This window comes from Lemur catta, chromosome 6, assembly GCF_020740605.2.
Source record: "Lemur catta isolate mLemCat1 chromosome 6, mLemCat1.pri, whole genome shotgun sequence".
Taxonomy (NCBI): domain Eukaryota; kingdom Metazoa; phylum Chordata; class Mammalia; order Primates; family Lemuridae; genus Lemur; species Lemur catta.
The window spans coordinates 99,011,740-99,032,260 of record NC_059133.1 but is presented as its reverse complement, the minus strand read 5'-3'; the positions used below and the strand labels follow the sequence as shown (position 1 = coordinate 99,032,260).

Genomic DNA, 20,521 nt, shown 5'->3' with positions numbered 1-20,521 from the left:
TCACCATAATATTATAACTATAGGAAAAGAAAAAAACAGGAGCCATAATTGGAGGAAATGACTATCTTTGTTCAGAGATCATTTCCTCTATTGCTTAAAGCTTCTTGTGATACAGCCTTTTAAAAAAATTTTTTATTGAAATATAACGTACACATAGAAAAGTATACATACCGTAAGTATATGTGTCAGTGAAATTCGCAAGGGAACATACCTCGTCACCAGCATCCGCATCCAAGAAGCAGATTATCGCCAATGCTTCATGCTCCCTCTTCACCCCTGTTTATTCCTGCAAGAGTAACTACTGCCCTGGATTCTAAGAGTAGGGGTTAGTTTTATCTTAAAATGAAGACTTTACATTTAAGGTTATATGCAAACAGCCATTGAGGCCACAAGGCAGAGGCCAGGGGAGCCACCACAGGCAGAGGGCAGAGCCTTGAGTGGCAGAGGATCATTCTCAGGCCTTGGCACCCAGTGGAATTTACTCTGCTGGATTTTAGACTTGTTTGGCACTGATGGCCCCTTTATTCCTTCCAATTTCTCCCTTTTGGAATGGGAATGTATATCATATACCTGTCCCATCATTGTATTTTAGAAGCTGATAACTTGTTTTCCAGTTTCAATATCTACAGATGGGGAGGAATTTTGCCCCAGGGGGATCGTACCTATTCTCCCTCATACCTGATTCAGATGAATTAGATGATGAAATTTGGGACTTTTGAGCTGATGACATTTAGATAAGATTTTAGACTTAGAGTTGATGCTGTAATGGATTAAAACTTTGGGGATATTGGGATGAAGTGAATATATTTTGCATATAGGACAGACAGGAACTTGAGGGGACTAGAAGGCAGACTGTAGTGGGTTGAATGGTGGCCCCTGAAAACATATGTCCACTTCCAAATCCCTAGAACCTGTGAATATGACCTTATTTGGGAAAAGGGGGTCTGCAGATGGAATTAAATTAAGGATCTCAAGAGGAGATCCTTCTGGATTATCTAGGTGGGCCCTAAACCCAGTGACAAGTCCCTACGAGAGACAGAGAGGAGGAGACAGGGCAAGGCGGTGTGAAGCAGAGGCAGAGAGGGGAGTGTGCGGAATGAGCTGGGATGTCCACAGCCCCCAGAGCAGAAGGAGGCAGGAAGGCTCCTCCGCTAGGGTTTCCATGGGGAAGGTGGCCTTGCCAACACCTCACTTTTGGACTTTGGGCCTCCAGAACTGTGATAAGAAATTTATGTTGTGTTTGTTGTTTAAGCCACCAAGTTTGTGATAATTTGTGAAGGCAGCTAGCTATAGGAAACTAACATACGGGGTAGCTGGTACAGCTTCTTCAGTCCTCATTAACCACTTCACTCTCCTGTATATTTAGGGTTCAGTAATATGTAATTAGAACAGGTTAAAAAGCATATTATTGTTAATACCTATACTCTGAATTTTATTTTGCCTCTGGTTTCTTCTGCGAATGGGGCAGGAATTCAGTTTAACTAACATTTTATTTTGTGCCAAGCATTTTTCTAGATGTAGAAATACAAAGATGAATATGACAGACTTGGTGCCCTTGAGTGTATGAGGTTTCCCCTTTATTTGAAGGAGAAAGGTGGATAAATTATTTCTGTGTAATGATGAGCATTTGTTGACAGATGTATGCAAAGAAGGCGTTAAGACTGCCTGGGGGCAGAAGAGGTCAAATAATATTTTCTGAGAAAGGGGACGACTAAAAGACTGCTGAGAGTTAGCCTCATGGAAAAGCTAGAAAAGCAGCCTGTTTAGGCCAGGGGGCCGACCGGGAGCGGGGCGGGCGTGCGGCTCGGGGGAGCCGGCACCGCGGGGCTGGGCCTCGCCCGGCTTCCATCCTGGGCCGTCCTGGGCCGTCCTGGGCGCAGTGCCGAGCCACGGAGAGGCTGTTAGTCCCACGGGTGTTTCAGAGTTTTCTTTTATAGATAAATCCCTCAGCCGTTAATGGAGGAAAGTTTGAGGGCCCTGGACTGAAAGGAGGGTGTTAAGATTACAAACAAGGAGGCTTATCCAAATACGAAGTGACGAGGACAGGCGCACCGAGCAGTGCAGGGGCGACGAGCCTGACGCTCAGCTCTGCCAACGCCGCGTCCCGCGCTGCGACACCCCCGCGCTCTTGCGACTCCCGGAGGCGGCCGCCCTCCACGCAGCATCAGCGACCAGCTCTGCCTAAGACCTGGTCGACCTCTTTCAGTCCCAGGCCTTGTTGGCCACCTGGCACAGAAGGAAATAGCCAGAGGGTGTAGTGCTGTTTCTTCCATGCCTGGGCCCTGAGGTCACGCTACCCACGGGCCACTGGCCAGAATCAGATGTCTGGTTTGAGTGAGGAAGTGGAAGTGGTCTCACTCATTAAAATGAGTAATCCAGAAAGAAGACTATATGTGGAAGAGAATAGATAGCATATTCCTTTTTAGTAGAGATGAATTTGAGGTATCTGTGGTATATACCCAGGTAGATAACGTCAAGGCAGTTGCTGGAGAATTACGATACACCAGATAAAGGTGAAAACTAGAAATGTTCATTTTGGAGTCATCAGAACAGAAGTGGTGGTTAAAACCGTGAAAATGAATAGCTTACCCGAGAGAGTATGGTCAAGTTATATTTACTTTTTACTGCTTTTTGACAATTATATTAAAATATTAACATGCACCATTCTTTTCATCCTTATAGAATATAACTCAACGAGTATATGCCCTCTGTACAGCCTGTTTATTAACTGATTTCAGAATTGGCTCTACTGGATATGATTTGCTAGAAGCTTTTATGAGGTTCTGGGCTTTTAAAACCTTTTTTCCACATCTTACGTGTGTTGAAAATGCTTTAAGCATTTATGGCACAATATATCACAGGTGATTGTGATGTTATGTACCGCATAGCCATTTTACTGTTTTGGCATATACACTAATAAAGCTCTGTTCCTGGAAACAAGAATGATGGGAAGTATAAATGCTACACTAATACTCTGAAGAGGTAAAATAAATGTAAGCCCAGGAAACATTCATTAAAGAAAAGAATTCTGTCTAAATCCTATCAATTTAAAGTTATTTTGTCTGTTTTCCTTAAAAGCATCTTAAATTTTCTATCCTTTCTGCATTCTTAGTAAAAATACGTAGTGCCTTTAAAGAAATTTTTAAAAACTCTTGGGTAGGTTAACCTCTCCATTTTAAGCGCCACATTTATTTCATGAATAGATCTTTATATATTTGGGTGGTAAATTATACTTCAAAATACCAGTAGACATTTGGTTTAAAACTTTGTTTTCTTTGGTAAATTATTTCCTTCTAATAATAGTAGTAAATATTGGTATGTTATGATTAGTAATTAGCTTACAACAAACATCTCAACAGAGATAAGTCAGCCTGTTTAATAATAAACCTGTCTCTTGATATCATTAGCCAGTGCTGTATATTTCTAGGACAGTGTAATCCACAGTGACATAAATTAAGAATTTTGTTTTTAAATCGATGATACAGTAAATAACAACTGTCTATTAATATTGAATAATAAATCAGTAAATCTAAAAATTAGTTTAATTTTTCAAATTGATAAAAGTAAAAATTAATTACTGAGTTAATATTAATAAAATTAACATTTATAATCTTTTATCTAAATAGAAAGGAGATATACGTAGGACAAAGAAGGACTTTTTCTGAAACCAAAAACTGGAAGGAAAGTCAGAAGTACCTGTATACCTGATACATATATATTTCTAGAAATCAAAGTTTTTCAAATACTTGGATTTATCAAATGATGAGTGGAATTATTTCAGCAACCATGAATAGATGAGATCATTTAGGGCACTTTTCTATAATTTAAGCTTTTTTAAAAAAAGGCCTGATTTTAATAAATGGCAGAGGTTTTTTTTTTACTTCTACACAAAAGACTAAAAACCATTTTGCTCAGTTCTACAAAAAGAATGCACTGGTCATTGTGTGAAAATTTTAACAGTTACCACATATATAAGTTTGTGCAAACACGTATATGCAGAGAAATCCTTTCATAATGAATTGTCGAACAGAAGGAAAAGCTGGTATTACAGAGTCTTTTGGCCTTTTGTCAATTGCTTTCAGTTTGAATGGTTTACAGTAAGAATCTGAATGCTTTCATATCCCCTGGGTTTATTTCAACCTACTTCAGTGTATATGCGTGTGAATGTACAGTTTATAATCAGGTTATATTTTTAGTCAATTCTATTCTATTCTTTCCCACACGTGAACCATGATTTTGTAAAAAGAAAAGGTATAATTCCCTCAGAACTTTTCTTTTAAGAACTTTTATCTTTATGATCTAAAGTGGTTTTTTTTCCTTTATAGAGAGCACATGTATATATTTGGGGAGAAGTGTGGTTAAAGTGCTTAGAATTCTTGAAGATCACCCTTCTGCCTGCTTAGCTTTTCCTCAAGCAGGAGAACTTTTTTTTCAATGAAAAGCATTAAAGAATTTAATTTCTGAATGTTTACTAAGCAAACAGTCATACTTTTATTTGAAGGGCAAATAGTAAACTCTTCTACCTTGCGATACTAAATAGTTGGATTGGGGTGCAATTTGTGCCACTGTCCTTAAGAAAATAATTTTTTAACTTGCATCTAACACCATTTAAGATCACAAAAATATTTGTCTGTCTTTTCTGTTAGGTGTGAAGAAATTTAGTGTTACTCCTTTTTTTCATGACCTCTGTATCTGTAAAGTTTTACTGTATACTCAGTCACTCATAGAGTCCGAGCCACAAACTGTTACAGATGCTCTCAGATTCTGGCCCTTGTTTGCTGATTTCTAGAATAACAGAAAACACTTGGCTACATTTTCTTATTTTCTTTAGATAGAGTGGTGTGTCTCATTGGATCCAGCTAATATTCCCCTTAAATATTCTGGTTCCTTTGAGAACAGATACAGCTGGGAGAAATGATATTTATGACATTGAAAGTAGAATTGGATTACTTGAAGTTTATTACAAGGAGATGGGGAAGTATGTACTACTTAAAGGTGTGGGAGTGATCAGCAATATATTTTCAATCACACTTTGGTTTTGAACATTCTTATTTCAGATACTGCATTGAGTCAGTATAGGCAAATTGGCCTACGAGATATTTCAGTCCTGGAACTTAAGTTCATGACCTAATGTTAGGAATGGCTTTGTGGATCTGACTCTGACTTCTTCACCGGGGTGTACTGCACTTATGGACCACAGCCTTGCCGGAAAATAGGACAGACAGCTCTCAAAAATTAGGAGTGGCATAGAAATTGTTGTGAATTTTTTTTTCAATTTAAAAATGCTGAATGTCTTTATCCTCTTGTTAATAAGTATTTGAAGAAAGTAAATGTAGGCTGCTTTCCTCCAGAGTTCAAAGTTAAAGTCTGCAAGGCATATGGGAAAGTGCTAATAAATATACATGGTAATTGGGATTGACCATTAAGATTAACACATTCTCTAAAAATAGTACAGCTATTTTTAATTAATATAAATATAAAAGTGAATTATTTAATAAAGGAAGTTTGATGCAAAAAGCTTTCAAAATATGAAGCTCGTTGCTGGAAAAATAATAAAATATATTCCTTAATGGTAGGAAAGATGGGAACTATGAACCTATCATCATTTTGTACCAACCATGGAAAATTGATTCTTGAATTCAACAAACAATAAGGATGTTATCTGTGCTGGCAATCTTGCTAGGTACTGAAGTTGATAGAAAGGTGAAATAGACTGTCCCAGCCCTCCTAAACCCACAATCTGTTGGAAGAAAAGATGTAAAACAAGTTACTAGAACCTGCCAGAGAGGTTGCCCTGGGAACTGAAAACTCTTTTGTTCCAAACCTCAAGATGCTGGATAGGCTTTAACCACCTCTCAAAATCTGTCCTGTGTGGTTGAGCTCTTGTGAGAGAAAGGAGAGCCTTCGGAGGGGGTTGAAAGACAGAGGTGAGCTATGTGAGCTGTGAGACCCAGTATGAGCAGGAGGTTGGCTTTTACTGCCTATACCCAGAAAGGAGGTGAGGTGTCAGGCTCACATGGATGGGCAGTTGGAACTGAACCTTGCTAAAGATAGGACAGTTGAGGGTTGCAATATAGAGGAAAGAAAGCAAGACTAATTCAGTCAACCTTCTACCACTAGGAGATGAGAAAGAAGCTTTTCTCTGTTGTGTCTCTGGGAAGGAACCCACAGTCTGCTCTAAGAAACCAAAATTCTGAAGCCTGTACCTTCTTCAGGTTTAGATTACAGATTTATATTACTACTTGGTGTGGGAAGTTCCTACCTGAGAGGATCACAGGAAAAGAAATGTAGATGGTCCTTAAATATGTGAAAAGATGCTTAGCCTCCTTCATAATAAGATAAAGCAAACTAAGATGCTATTTGGCCAAAATCAAGAGTTTAATAACATACTTGGTTGACAAAGGTGCAACACTGGGGACTCCAGTACTCTACAGGTGGAAATGCAGAATGTCAACCTCCTATAGAGGGAATTTGGCAGTATCTAGTAAAATTACTTGTCTGTGCATTGACTTTTTGACCAAGAAGCATCACTTGTAGGAATTCATCCCAAAGATACATCTTTAAAAATACAAAATAACATATATACAAGATAGTTCATTGCTATAATATTTGTAATAGCAATAGATTGGGATATTTGTTGTCAATTAGAGTATATCCAACAGAGTGGAGTACCATGCAGCTGTGGAAAGACGTGAGAAAGCTCTCCATGGATAGGAATGATTTCCAGAATATACTGTTAAATTAAGCAAGACATAGAGTAGTATATTTAATACACTGTTTATGTAAGAAAAGGGGATAACCTGCATAATTGTGTGTTTGCCTGTAATTGCAAGAAGAAACGATTGAAGGATAAATAAAAAAATTACCTATAAAAGGAAGAAACAGCTAGAGGAGACAGGGATGGCAGCAAGTCTTCTCTGAATGTACCTAGTTATGTGGTTTTGACTCTAGAATCAAATGAATGTATCACATAATCCAAAATAAAATTAGATCACAATAGGAGGAGAAGCAATCTTTGCAATTTGAAAACAAACTGAAATAAATGAATCCATATGTTAAATTGTTGACATATCACACAGAGCAAAGAATTATTTCAGCTAACCTTATAATACAGATTTTTCTCTGTACATCGCTAGGGAGGTAAAGTCCACCTAGAAGGAAAAGAATACAAAGAAATTTTAAAGTTCATCCTGAAGGCATACTGATAGTAATTGTATTGGTTTTAGTATTTTAAAAGCATTGTATTGACAGATAAGACAAATAACAAGTAATTATGTTATTGTTAGGAACCAAGGTTTTTCAGCATAAGGGTAAAAAGATAAAAAGTATAGACTCAAAGAAGTTAAGTAAAAACCTAGTCTTCAAGATTAAGATCTGTAGGCCGGGCGCGGTCGCTCACGCCTGTAATCCTAGCACTCTGGGAGGCCGAGGCGGGTGGATCGTTCGAGGTCAGGAGTTCGAGACCAGCCTGAGCAAGAGCGAGACCCCATCTCTACTAAAAATAGAAAGAAATTATCTGGCCAACTAAAATATATATAGAAAAAATTAGCTGGGCATGGTGGCGCATGCCTGTAGTCCCAGCTACTCAGGAGGCTGAGGCAGTAGGATCGCTTAAGCCCAGGAGTTTGAGGTTGCTGTGAGCTAGGCTGATGCCACGGCACTCACTCTAGCCCAGGCAACAGAGACTCTGTCTCAAAAAAAAAAAAAAAAAAAAGATTAAGATCTGTAATGTTAAATCTGAATTTAAAATAATACTGTTAGCTCATAATTTTTCCCCTATCTAAAAAAAAATAAAAGTATTTCCTATGTCTTACTGCAGCCTAGAAGCTGTGATAACTCAATAGTAGTAAGCACCCAGCACCCGGATTGCGGTTTCCCACTGTCTTAGTCTGTTTATGCTGCTGTAACAAAAGACCTTAGACTAAGCAATTTATACAGAACAGAAGTTTATTTTCTCACAGTTGGAGGCTAACAAGTCCAAGTTCCAGGCACCAGCACATTCGGCTTCCTGTTGAGGGCTGCTTTCTGCTCCCGAGGGGGTACCTTGTTGCTGCACCCTCCGGAGGGCAGGAGCGCTGGCATCATTCATTTGTTTATTTAATTCGCTGATTCCCTAGCAAGCTTTAGTGATGACAAATTATTTTCTTTTCTCTTACTATTTTTTAAGAACAAAAACAAACGTTATTTACTCACACGACTGCACATTGGGTTTTTTTTTTTTTTGGTTATTTATTTTAAATACTTTTATTGAGATATAATTCACATCCCATACAATTTACCCATTTAAAGTGTACAATCTCATGTTTTTTAGTATATTACAGGGATATGCAACCATCACCACAGTCTCCTATATTTTAAGTATCTTTTTTTTTAGTATCATTCAGTGTCATAGCTTTTTGTATATTAAGTTTTAATAAATGAAACGCATTATTGATCTTGTTGCTCAAATTGTTCGTATTTAGCTGTTGTCCCTTTCCCCCAGGCCTGGCGACCACTAAGCTACTTTCTGTCTCTGTGGACTTGCCTATTCTGGAGGTTTCATATAAGTGAAATCATGTAATATGTTGCCTTTGTATGACTTCTTTCACTTAGCGTAATGTTTTCAAGATTCATCCATATTTGTAGCACGTAACAGTACTTTATTCCTTTTTATGGCTGAATAATATTTAATTTTGTGGATATGCCACATTTTACTAATCCATTCATAAGTTGTTAGATATTTTGGTTGTTTCTCTTCTTTAACTATGCTGCTATGAACATTTGTGGACAATTTTTTGCACAGAAATATGTTTTAAGCTATTTGACTTAATTCCATCCTCTGTGCATCTCTTCATTACAGAGTTGTGACTCTCATGAGAAGCAACGAGGTAAAGAAAAAAGTAAAACAGTTTAGAAGACCCACTTCTCATTCATAGGGAGACTCACAAACTATTTGTGTCATATTCCTATTTGCCACAAGTATAATAATTTTAATGGTGATTTAAAATCATTGTAAGAGTCCCTTCATGCCTGTACTAAAGAATTAATTACCTTTTTCAGTCTGGCAAACAGACCCTACAGCTGTAACTGTCAGATGTTTTATCAGTAATGAGAATATAAATTTGATTAGAATTCAGATCTTTTATTTTAATACCTGGATTTAGATAACTAACCTATCCTGCTTCTTAGCTTAAGTATTTTTCTATGAAATATAGTTTCTGTAACACCTTATTTGGGCATGGGACATTTTCATTTTAGAAGAAAAGATTAGCAGAATAAACAGTTAACTTTCTTTCCTCTAGGAGGGTGTGTATACCTGAATTCACAAATATGCATTGATAGCTAACAAAGTTTATTTCAGCAAGTTTCTTCCTCTTTCCTTCCTTTCCTTTCTTTTTCCTTCCTTCCTTCAAGTCATCTTATTGTTTATGTCATCGGGACCAGGGGCTTTCAGCTATCTGCACATGCACCTGGCATGGTTCAAGAGGGAAAACATTTGGATATGAAGTACCTTTCATGTCAGTAAAACGTGAAGGACTTACTCCTTTTGCTTTTTGGTCTTATCTTGAGCAGAGCATAGTATGAGAGCTCCTTAAGAGCAGAGCGTCATTTATATGATCTGTGTAACATCTCATGCTCTGTGAGCTGTCAGGCATTTAGTGCTCAACATCATGACTATGCGGGGAACAGACTTCACACCAAGTTTCCAAATACTAGACCTAGAGGCACTAAACTTTGATTATCTTCATGTCTTTTAGAAATAGAGAAGTAAGTTCTTAGAATAATTTTTTCATTCACTAATGTGGATTCAGTAAGTAACCTTTGGTCTTACCTGTTCAGTGTGATCAATTCCTTTAGGCAGGCACACACACTCGTTCCTAAGAAGTACGTGAAACATATTCTGTCTTGAAAATGGATTTGTGTGTATTTTATTAGGATTACTTTTTAAGTTTTTAACTTACGCTAGGTATCAGATATTAAAGATTTGAATTAAGTGTCTTATGTTCTAAGAAAATAGGTCAAGTATACTTTTGCCCACATTCCTGTTAAAGTCACCATGGAAAGGTTTCTTAACCAAGTGAATGGCATGATACAGACGTTCTCCTCACTTTCTGCATAGGCCTCTGTCTCTTCCTCTGTGCTTCCCGCTCTCCTGAGAGCTGCATTGCCGAAGCCTTTCTATTTGTCATGCGATACCACAGGACATAGGAGAAATTACCTTACATGTTTTCAAGATTGTCTTAGTCCGTTGGGGCTGCTGTAACGCAACATCTTAGACTGGGTAATTTATAAACGATAGAAATTTATTGCTCACACTTCTGGAAACTGGTAAGTCCAAGATCAAGGCCGCAGCAGATTCAGTGTCTGGTGAGGACTTGTGCTCAGCATAGGTGGCACCTTCTTGTGTCCTTACATGGCAGAAGGGCAGACACTCCCTCAGGCCTCTTGTAGAAGGGTATTAATACCATTCTTGAGAGCCCCTCATGACCTAATCGTCTACTAAAGGCCCCACCTCATAGTACCACCACACTGGGAGTTAGGTTTCAACATGTGAGTTTTGGTGGGATACAAACACTCAGAACAGGGGAATAGGGTAGAAAAAAGAAAAAAAAAAAAAACGCAGAATATAGCAAAGGTCACTGGGGTTCATCCCAGAAAAGAGAAATTAGAACTATGCGTAATTTATTAAGTGTTTTCTTTGCTATCATTATACAATGAAGGGAAGAACTGGCTCAAAAATGTGTGTATATTAGTGAAAATATAAAGAAGATAAATGGTCAACAATATGGGACTCAGTAAATAAATATCTGTTCAATTGAGCTCTATGCAGCCAATTCAAATTAGATTTTAGGCTGGGCACAGTGGCTCACGCCTGTAATCCTAGCACTCTGGGAGGCTGAGGCAGGTGGATCACTTGAGGTCAGGAGTTTGAGACCAGCCTGAGCAAGACCAAGACCCTGTCTCTACTGAAAAAAAAAAAGAAAAGAAAGAAATTAGCCACACAACTAAAAATAGAAAAAACTAGCTGGGCCTGATGGTGCATGCCTGTAGTCCCAGCTACTCGGGGGCCTGAGGTAGGACCATCATTTAAGCCCAGGAGTTGGAGGTTGCTGTGAGCTAGGCTGATACCATAGCACTCTAGCCCAGGCAACAGAGTAAGACTCTGTCTAAATAAATAAATAGATAAATAAAAATAAGATTTTAAAATACTATTAAATGACATGAAAAAAAAGGTCATTGTGATGATGATGATGATAATAGTTAAAAAGCTAAAATGTATTGGATGTTGATTCTATGCCAGGTACTAGTCTAAGTGCCTTCCTTGTGTGACCTGGTTAATCCCACAGCAGCCTGATGGGGTAGAAACTGTTGTTTTCCCCATTTTAAAGGTGAGGAAACTGAGGCTCAGAACATTTAAGTAGCTTGCCCGAAGTTAGATAGCAAGTGAGAGGCAGGGCCAGAATTCAGGCCCAGGCCATTTGGCTCTAAAGCCCTTGCTTAGGCCTCATTGCATATCTCTGTAAATTTTTTTTCTCCCTGCCCCTGGCCCCCATACAGTCTTGCTCTGTCACCCCGGGCTGGAGTGCAGTGGTGTCATCATAGCTCACTGCAACCTTGAACTCCTTGGGTTCAAGCAATCCTCCTGCCTCAGCCTCCCAAGTAGCTGGGACTACAGGCGCACGGCAACACGCCCAGCTAATTTTTTTTTATTTTTTCTAGAGACAGGGTCTCGCTCTTGCTCAGGGTGGTCTTGAACTTCTGACCTCAAGCGATCCTCCCACCTCTGCCTCCCATTTGTAAATTTTTTATGGAATTATACAAAATATTTTTAATTCATCTAGAAAAGAAAATGTGCTAAAGATACCAATCAAATTTTGACAAATTGGTAGAGAGAAAAGACAGCATGTCCTACTGGATGGATATGAAAATATACTGTAAGATATAGTAATTTTTAAAATACCACAGTGTGACTGAAATAGAGAAGAAATAGAATAAATCAGGAGAGCATGCCACTTTTTGTGTTCCCAGGGAGGGGACTGAATGGATACACCTAAATATTAAGAGTGATTGTCACTAAAACAGGGATTACAGATGATTTTTCTTTTTTTTTTTCATACTTTGTTCTTCAGATTATCTACAGTGAACATTTTAAAATCATACAATTTGAGCAAGTTTATTTTTAATGCTTTAAAACTTCAGATTTTAATAATATTTTATTAGTGTAATATATATTGCTGTTTGATTTTATACCTACTGTACCCTTAATTTTATGAATTGCTTACTCTCCGGAGTGAATTCTCAAAAAATGTTCAATATATTATTCATTTATTCAGGGCTTAAATTAACCAACCACACAGAATCACCAATCCAGTGCTCATTTTTGGTAAAGACAGAGAAAAGACAATGGGATAATAATCCTCTTCTGGCTTAGGGTTGAGGACAAGGATTTCAGAACCTTGTACTTCTTTTCTTTTCTTATTTTATTTTTTAATTATTATGAGTACATATAGTTGTATATCTTACCTTTTGCTTATTTTCACAATCTAAATTGTTTGTTAATAGGATAAAGATAAGCTATTGAATATTATATCTGTGGCTTCTGTCTAATCATTTTACTGAACTCTGTAATAAATTATGTTTTTTCAGTTGATTCTCTTGAATTTGCTAGATCTATAATCATTCTATTTCCAAATAATGATAACTTTTTCTTCTAATATTTATTGTCTGTATGTTGTATAACATCCAAAATAATGGAACAGTTGTTTAAAAGGATCAGTAAACTCGTATAATAGTAACATAGGAAGATGGGCCTTATATATCATAAAGTGAAAGAATAAAGTCACAGAGTCCCATGTGTAGTATAATCCAATCTTTATTTAAAAATATAAAAATAAACACAGCATGAAGTGCTTGGTTGCGGCATATTGCCTGTCCCCCCAAAATTCCTGTATCAGTTTACGTGGCTGTCTTAGCTGGAATAGGCATAACCAAATGCCACAGACTGAGTAGCTTAACCTTTCTCATAGTCTGGGAGCTGTGAGGCCGGGAAGTCCAAGATCAAGGTGCTGGCCAGTTCAGTTCCTGCTGAGGGCTCTCTGCCTGCCTTGCAGAGGCCGCCTTCTTGCTGGCTTATCATACGACAGAGAAGTAGAGCTCACTCTTTCTTCCTTGTCTTACAAAGCCACAGTCCTACCAGATTAGGGTCCCACCCTTAGGATCTCATTTAACCTTAATTACCTCCTGAATACCCTGTCTCCAGATACAGTGACATTGGGGGTTAGGGCTTCTACATATGAATTTTGGAGGGTACACAATTCAGTCTATAGCAGTGTTTAAACTCTTGCCAATATCCTCAGAAATCCTGTTTAATTTATTTTTTTGCAGACAGGATTAGTTTTATCCTTTCCTAAGAAATTGTTAAAGTACTTTACAGTGTGTCATAGAAATGTTATCTGAATTTAACCTTATGAATAACTTTTTCTTAGACACAAAACCGAATGAAGCTAATGGCTGACAACTATGAGGATGACCACTTCAAATCTTCCCATTCCAATCAAACAAATCATAAGCCCTCCCCAGACCAGGTAAGATTGTTCTTAAATGTTTTATTTAAAAAAAAAAAGGTGCACTTATATTTTGATGTATTTTTTACACGCATATTGCAAATTCTGGGATATAAGTTAGAAGAATACAAAATAGCTATTAATAAGTCAGTTTCTGAAAACGCCTTCATTCTTTTTTTTTTTTTGAATACAGACTCAGTTTCTGAGGACAGACAGGAAGTTGATGATTCTGAATATTTTAAGAGCAAATACTTGAAATATTTGAGAATGGTAAAGAATCCTTGAATTAGGTTGAGAAAAAAATTTAAGCTTCTCAGAGATACATGCTAATTTGTAACTATGTGGCCTTTCTTTTTTAAAGAAACAGTACTTTATTAGAAGAAAAAAAACACCTTTCTTGCCAGCTGAGTGAGGCACAACTCACTGTACAGGTTACTTCTGTTTAATTGCAAATTATGAAACCTGTGCTCATCACCTCTTAAAAGGGAAGATTTAAACTTAGTTTTCTTCACTCCCTTTTCTTGTAGAGCCCTCCAGCATGTCATTCTCAAGGAAAAGTGTTGCTTTCAACTTCTCATCAATGCAAAAGAGACATATTCAATTCTAGTTTTTTGGAAGAGGGGAACTCTCCCAAGATTTTGAAAGTGATGGATGGGGAGAGTGGTGAACAGATTACCTCATATCCCATTGCCAAAAATCAGATTTCAATATCTCCATCACACCCAGTCTTAAAATATATAGCTAAGGGAAAAAAATAATAGGTAATTATATCCATATGACTAAAGAGTCAAGGAAAACTTCCCCCACTAAACATCTCCACTAAATAACAGCTATGGCATTGTCTAAGGAGCAGTAGCAGAAATAGGACAGATAAAAGCAGCAATAATATTTAGATTGCTGTTATTTCTGAGATTGAGAAGGTATAGTCCTAGTATGATGACATTTACTAAGCCAGTTGAGGCGAGCCTTATATTTTAGAGGGAAAAAGTATCAGTCTCCAACGTAGGCCTGGTGTCAGCAGTCCTTCCCTACCAAGAAGTCACTTTGCTTTCTCCACCTGCTTCCTGATACCTGCATTTAAACTTATGCGTGTCTGTTAGCTACATGTTAGATCCATTCCTGGAAATAGGATTTGATAATAGATAGAGGGAATTGGATGCTTGGGGTAGGAGGAAGCAAACAGAGGTGGAGAAAAAGGTAAAACATAAAAGCTTCCAACTTGATAATTTTGTCTAGATTCAGCTCTGAGATAGTGATGGCATCTTGGAAAGGCAGGAGGAATAGAAGTGTAATGACAAACTACGGTTGTTCCTCCGTATCTAGGGGGGACTGGTTCTAGGACACTTCTGTCCCATGCAGATACCAAAATCCAAGGATGCTCAAGTCCTTTATATAAGATGGTGTAGCATTTTCATATAACCTACATGCATCATCCGCTGTACCTTAAATCATTTCTGGATTACTTATAATACCTAATACAGTATAAATGCTTCGTAATTTTTGTTTGTTCGTTTTCCCCAAATATTTTCAATCCTTGGTTGTTTGAATCTGCAGATGTGGAACCCATGGATGTGGAGGGTCAACTATAATTACTAATTTTGATAATCTAGAAAATTAGAGACTAACATAAAAAGAGTAAAGAAATTCTCTTCTACTACATTGTGCTTATGTGTCTGTTTTAAATACTAACCAACTCTTTTTCGTTCCCATGCTGCTCTGGGTGTGGCCCCTCTGTCACCTCTCTCCCCTAGGACGAGGAGGAGGGTATATGGGCATAGCCAGTCAGAGGCTCTTAGTTCAGCCATTTTGTTCAGAACGGTGAGAAACACCTTTCCTTAACTGTAGACGTGGTCTTTGTTTTCATTTTTCTTTTCACACAATCACTCTCACATCTCATTTCTCTATAATTTGTGAAATCCTTGGTGTGCTTCTGTATTTTTCATTTTCACATGATTCTTGTGTGTGTTGCTGTTTTTCTGGCTTAGTGCAATTTGGATTTTGTGGCTTTTTTGTTGTGTGTTAATAGTCACTCTTATAATTTCTTTTTACATATATTTTGGGAGAACTTCCAGGGCATATAACTAAATTTCTCCAGTTATGATTTTACTACCCTATGGAGGGTGATTTTACAGTGTCCTGGGCAGGCTTATAGTGACTTACATCAAACTGGCAGTAGAAAATTGATCAAATACTCTGCCATTTGTCTAGGTTTGAGATATTTTTTTTATGATAATTCATTGTAAATACATGGTTTTTAAAAAAAACTTACACTCTGAACTAAAACCTCCTTTTATTTCTATCTATAGAATGTCCAGAATTCTCAGGGTCAGTACCAAGGACATGCTTAGGGCCTTGACGGTCCTCTCAAACTATCCCTCCCAAAATGGGAGGAACAAAGAAGTAAAGCAAGACTTTATTTCAGAATTCGGTCTAAGAATTCTTTTCCTTCTCTTTTCATGGATTGTTGCTGTGTTAAGCAGTTGCCAGGACACTGTCTAGATTCTCCTTTGGAGGCCAATTGGCTGGAAAATATAATCCAGCTGTGTCACTATGCCTCTTTGATCTGATGCCCTTGAGGTTTGACTAAGGAAATCCCTTTCTTAGAAAAAGCAATAATTATGATTAATAAGTTCACACATATTGGTGGCCTTGCACTCCTTGGATTCACCGCCCATGCTTATTGGTGATCTCACTCTTTTGGAGTCACTTCTCCCTGAAATGTCTCTGTCTTGGTGTTAAACTGCTTAAAATGAGGAGGACATGTGTAGACCTCGTACTGTTGAGCGCAGCCAGGAAGGATGGAGAGGTAAGTTATGGAAAGGGGCCATACGTAGTGCACAGTGGACGCCTTCCAGACGGCGTTAGCCTGAGGGTGAGAAGGAAAGTGAAATGCACAGCAAAGCCCTTTGGGTTGAAACGCTGTATGTCAGAGAGAGCTAAAGCTGAGAAAAGCAGTGTGCTAATTCTGTCTGTACTGCACAGGGCAGACACGTGTCACCAGAAGGCACGTGGGGGTCACACGGTCGTGGGTTCTGCCTTATCTGCTTTGGCAGAACCTAGGAGCCTCCCGGCTGGCCGCAGCAGGGGCTCCTCCCCCGAATACAGGAGCAGGGTTGTATTTCGGTTGCAAACGCTTTTTCTAGCCAATCTGAAGAAACATGTTAGTGTTCTGGGAAATAGGCCTGTAGTGAACTGCACCAGGAAACTGAAAAATGAACAAACCATCCCATAGACTTATTCCTGAAGTCTCCATTTTCTATTCTCTTCTACCATAATAACTGCTAGCAAGAGTTCAAATGCTGTTGATTTTGGTTTTTCCAATTATTGTACTATTGTGCTCACGGCACTAAAATATTAACTGCCATCGGTTTAACACCATACAGATGCAATTAGCTGGCCATACTGAAGTTTCTTTTTTTCTGTTATTTTTTTATTTTCTTTTGTGGCGCCTTCAGAAGTTTTGGAACATAACTGGAATTCCTATGATATGGTGTTTCAAACTTTCTAAAATGTGCTACAAACATCATTATATAAAGGATTTTACCTGAAGCAATGCATGAGTGACCCCTAAAACACTGCAAAACTTTTGACTGACTGACTTGTTTCCTTGCTAATTCTACAGAGAACAGATCTTCTTAACAAAATTTCAGACTTTTGGAATTGATGATTTACCTTACCAAACTTAAGAACATAATGTTTTGCATCTGAAACATATAGGACGCCAGTATAGACTGGCAAAGTATGAGCCTTCGTACACATGGGTAGCACGGGGGGTGGCGAGACTCTCAGCAGTGCCAGCCAACAGGGCTTGGGTCAGCCTTGCCAGGAGAGGTGGCAGACCCCGCGGCTGAGCGCGTCGGCTTTAGAGCAGAATGCCTCTGTCCAAATGCTAGCGCCACCCTTCTTACCCTGTGACTTTGGACAAGGTATGTCATCTCTCTGTACCTGATTTCTTCGTCTTTAAGATGGAGGTGTTGTGAGGATTACATGAGTGGGAGCCACACGCACTCTAGCCAGACTACATAGACTCTCCCACCTCCGCTCTGACCTTGGGAAAGTAGCTCACATTCTCTGGACCCCAGTTTCTTTATCTGTAAAAGTAAGTTTACTAATAGTGCCTATTTCCTAGGGTTGTTAGGTAGATTAATAAGTTAATATACATAAACTGCTTTGAACAGCTCCTTACACCAGCAAATACTGTGCGTGCTGTTACAGTTTTTGTTTTTCCTGTTGTGATCCTTCACTTAGATCCATCACCAGGAAACAGTTAAATTTTCAATAAATGTTAGTTACTACTATAATTAATATGATATCCAATGCCCTCATTTTATAGGTAAGGATGCAAACAAACATTTGAAAGTTATGACTTACGTTCTCCAGGCATTTCTGTGGTCTGGAAAGAGGGACCCGTAGCTGACAAGAGATAGTCAAGACGTATTGATGGTGACAACTCCCTCTTTACCCCAAGTGCTATCTGCTGCATCTTGAGGAATTTTTCTTTTCATAAAATTCAAGGTGAATTGAATTTTTGCAGAAATTCCCTAAAAAAAGACATTTAGTCAGTGAGATTTTCTTTGAAAAAATTAGCTGCCAAGCAGCCCTCCTAACACACACAGACTGGAACAAGGGCTACCTCCACTTGGAAAAAATGACAATGTCTCTTCCCTCTCCTCTCTGCCTATACAGAAAATCCATTTGAAATGTAAATCTGTTTTCTCTCTCACGTTTCCTTTTGCTCTTTTCAGACATTTGTGTTAGATGTTTTCAGTCCAATAACTAAATAGAATTTGAGCATGATTTGATAATGGTTATATGACTAGTTAGTAAATCACTTGAATAAATTTCTATATTATAATATGTTTAAATTGCATTGCTATCAAGTCTTATTAAATGGCTGTCTTAGGCTACCATTATACAGTAAATACCATAGACTGGGTGGCTTAAACAACAGGCATGTGTTTCTCACAGTTCTAGAGGCTGAACGTCTGACAGGGTGCCAGCATGGTCAGGTTCTTGGTGAGGGCCCTCCTACTGGTGCCCAGGCAGCTGTCTTCTCGCTGTGTCTTCACATGGCAGAGAGAGGAAGCAAGCTCTGTCATGTCTCCTCTTGTAAAGGCACTAATTCCATCATGCGGGCTCCACTCCCATGACCTAGTAACCTCCCCAAAGGCCTCATCTCCAAAGACCCTCCCACTGGAGAATAGGGGTTTCAACATATGAATCTGGGGGAGGAGGGACACAAACATTCAGTCCATAGCAGTGGCATTGCTGCTGGTTCATAGTACCTCAGACAGTCATGCAAGTCTGACAAAGTCTCAGCCAAACCAACAGGGAGCTCCAGAGGACAGATTGCCTGCCCTTGTTAACTTATGCATGCCACTCTCTATCTTACTTTAATTTTTCTTCTTTCTTCTTTTTCTTCTTCTTCCCTTACACTAGAATGTAGGCCCCATGAGGACAAAGACTTTAATATGTTTACTTTTGTATTCCTGCCATCTAGAACAATGCCTAGTATAGAGTAGGTCCTTAGTAAAAATATATATTTATATTTTTTAATTTTTATTAACTTCTACATTCATGAAATCCTGGGAAGAAAAAGTTTACATTGAAACGAAGAAAAAATTTACATTGAAACCATAGAATTGGCTGTTTAGTTTTAATATCTGCATTTCTAGTACAAGAAATGGAAGTTTAGAAAATGGAGATAGGAGGCCGGGCGCGGTGGCTCATGCCTGTAATCCTAGCACTCTGGGAGGCTGAGACGGGTGGATTGCTCGAGGTTAGGAGTTCGAGACCAGCCTGAGCAAGAGTGAGACCCCGTCTCTACCAAAAATAGAAAGAAATGATTTGGACAGCTAAAAATCTATATAGAAAAAAAAAATTAGCTGGGCGTGGTGGCGCATGCCTGTAGTCCCAGCTACTCGGGAGGCTGAGGCAGGAGGATCACTTAAGTCCAGGAGTTGGAGGTTGCTGTGAGCAAGGCTGACGCCACGGCACTCACTCTAGCCCGGGCAACAAAGTGAGACTCTGTCTCAAAAAAAAAAAAAGAAAATGGAGATAGGAAAAGTATATAGAAACAAAAGAACTTTAGACAGACTTTGAAAATTGAAAGGAAAATCATAATGAAGTCCTAAAGTCTACCTCCTAGAACTTCCTGCTAAGTAAAACGGAGTTGAGAGTATAATTCAGAAATGTTTTCTATTTGCTAACTGAGCATCCCTTGGTTAGAAACCTTTCTTCTAGTAACCTGTGGTTCATAGCCATCAAGACGAGCAGCCCTGTGTTCTTTCTGGACTTCATGCTGGGAAAGCAATGTGTGGGAACTGGTGCCATTCCTGTCGGGTAAAGGATTGCTTACCCCGCGGGGCTTAGAAATGGTCTTGGTATAAGAACATTCCACTGACTAAAGTCTGGAAATGGGTGGCATGCCTATTAGATCAGCACTGTAGCATCCCAAAACAGAATTCGGACCAGAATGTTATAGGACTTTTCTTCCCCCCCCCGCCTCCAGCATGTTACGAGGGTACAAATATTTAGGTTACATATATTGCCTTTTCACCACCCAAATCAGAGCTTCAAGCGTATCCATCCCCCCACACACAGTGGGCACCACACACATAAGGTGTGAATATACCTTCCCCTCCTCCCCCCTCCTACCTGCCCAACAGCTGATGAATGTTACTACTGTATGTGCGCTTAAGTGTTGATCAGTTAATACTGATTTGATGGTGAGTACATGTGGTGCTTGTTTTTCCATTCTTGGGATACTTCACTTAGCAGAACCGGCTCCAGCTCTATCCAGGATAATACAAGAGGTGCTAGAGCACCATTGTTTTTTGTGCTTGAGTAGAACTCCATGGTGTACATATACCACATTTTATTAATCCACTCATGTATTGATGGGCACTTGGGTTCTTTCCACATCTTTGCAATGGTGAATTGTGCTGCTATGAACATTCTAGTGCAAATGTCTTTTT

At 38.8% G+C, this 20,521-nt stretch overlaps 1 protein-coding gene across 7 annotated transcripts in view; it reads left to right on the top strand.

The window, feature by feature from the left end:
• Positions 1-20,521, top strand: part of ERC1 (ELKS/RAB6-interacting/CAST family member 1) — a 486,124-nt gene that overhangs the window by 375,122 nt on the left and 90,481 nt on the right. For all 7 annotated transcript variants that reach the window (XM_045554665.1, XM_045554663.1, XM_045554660.1 and 4 more), the window contains one exon: positions 13,467-13,565. In XM_045554665.1, the coding sequence (XP_045410621.1) occupies positions 13,467-13,565 (99 nt within the window). The remainder of the gene's footprint in view (positions 1-13,466; positions 13,566-20,521) is intronic.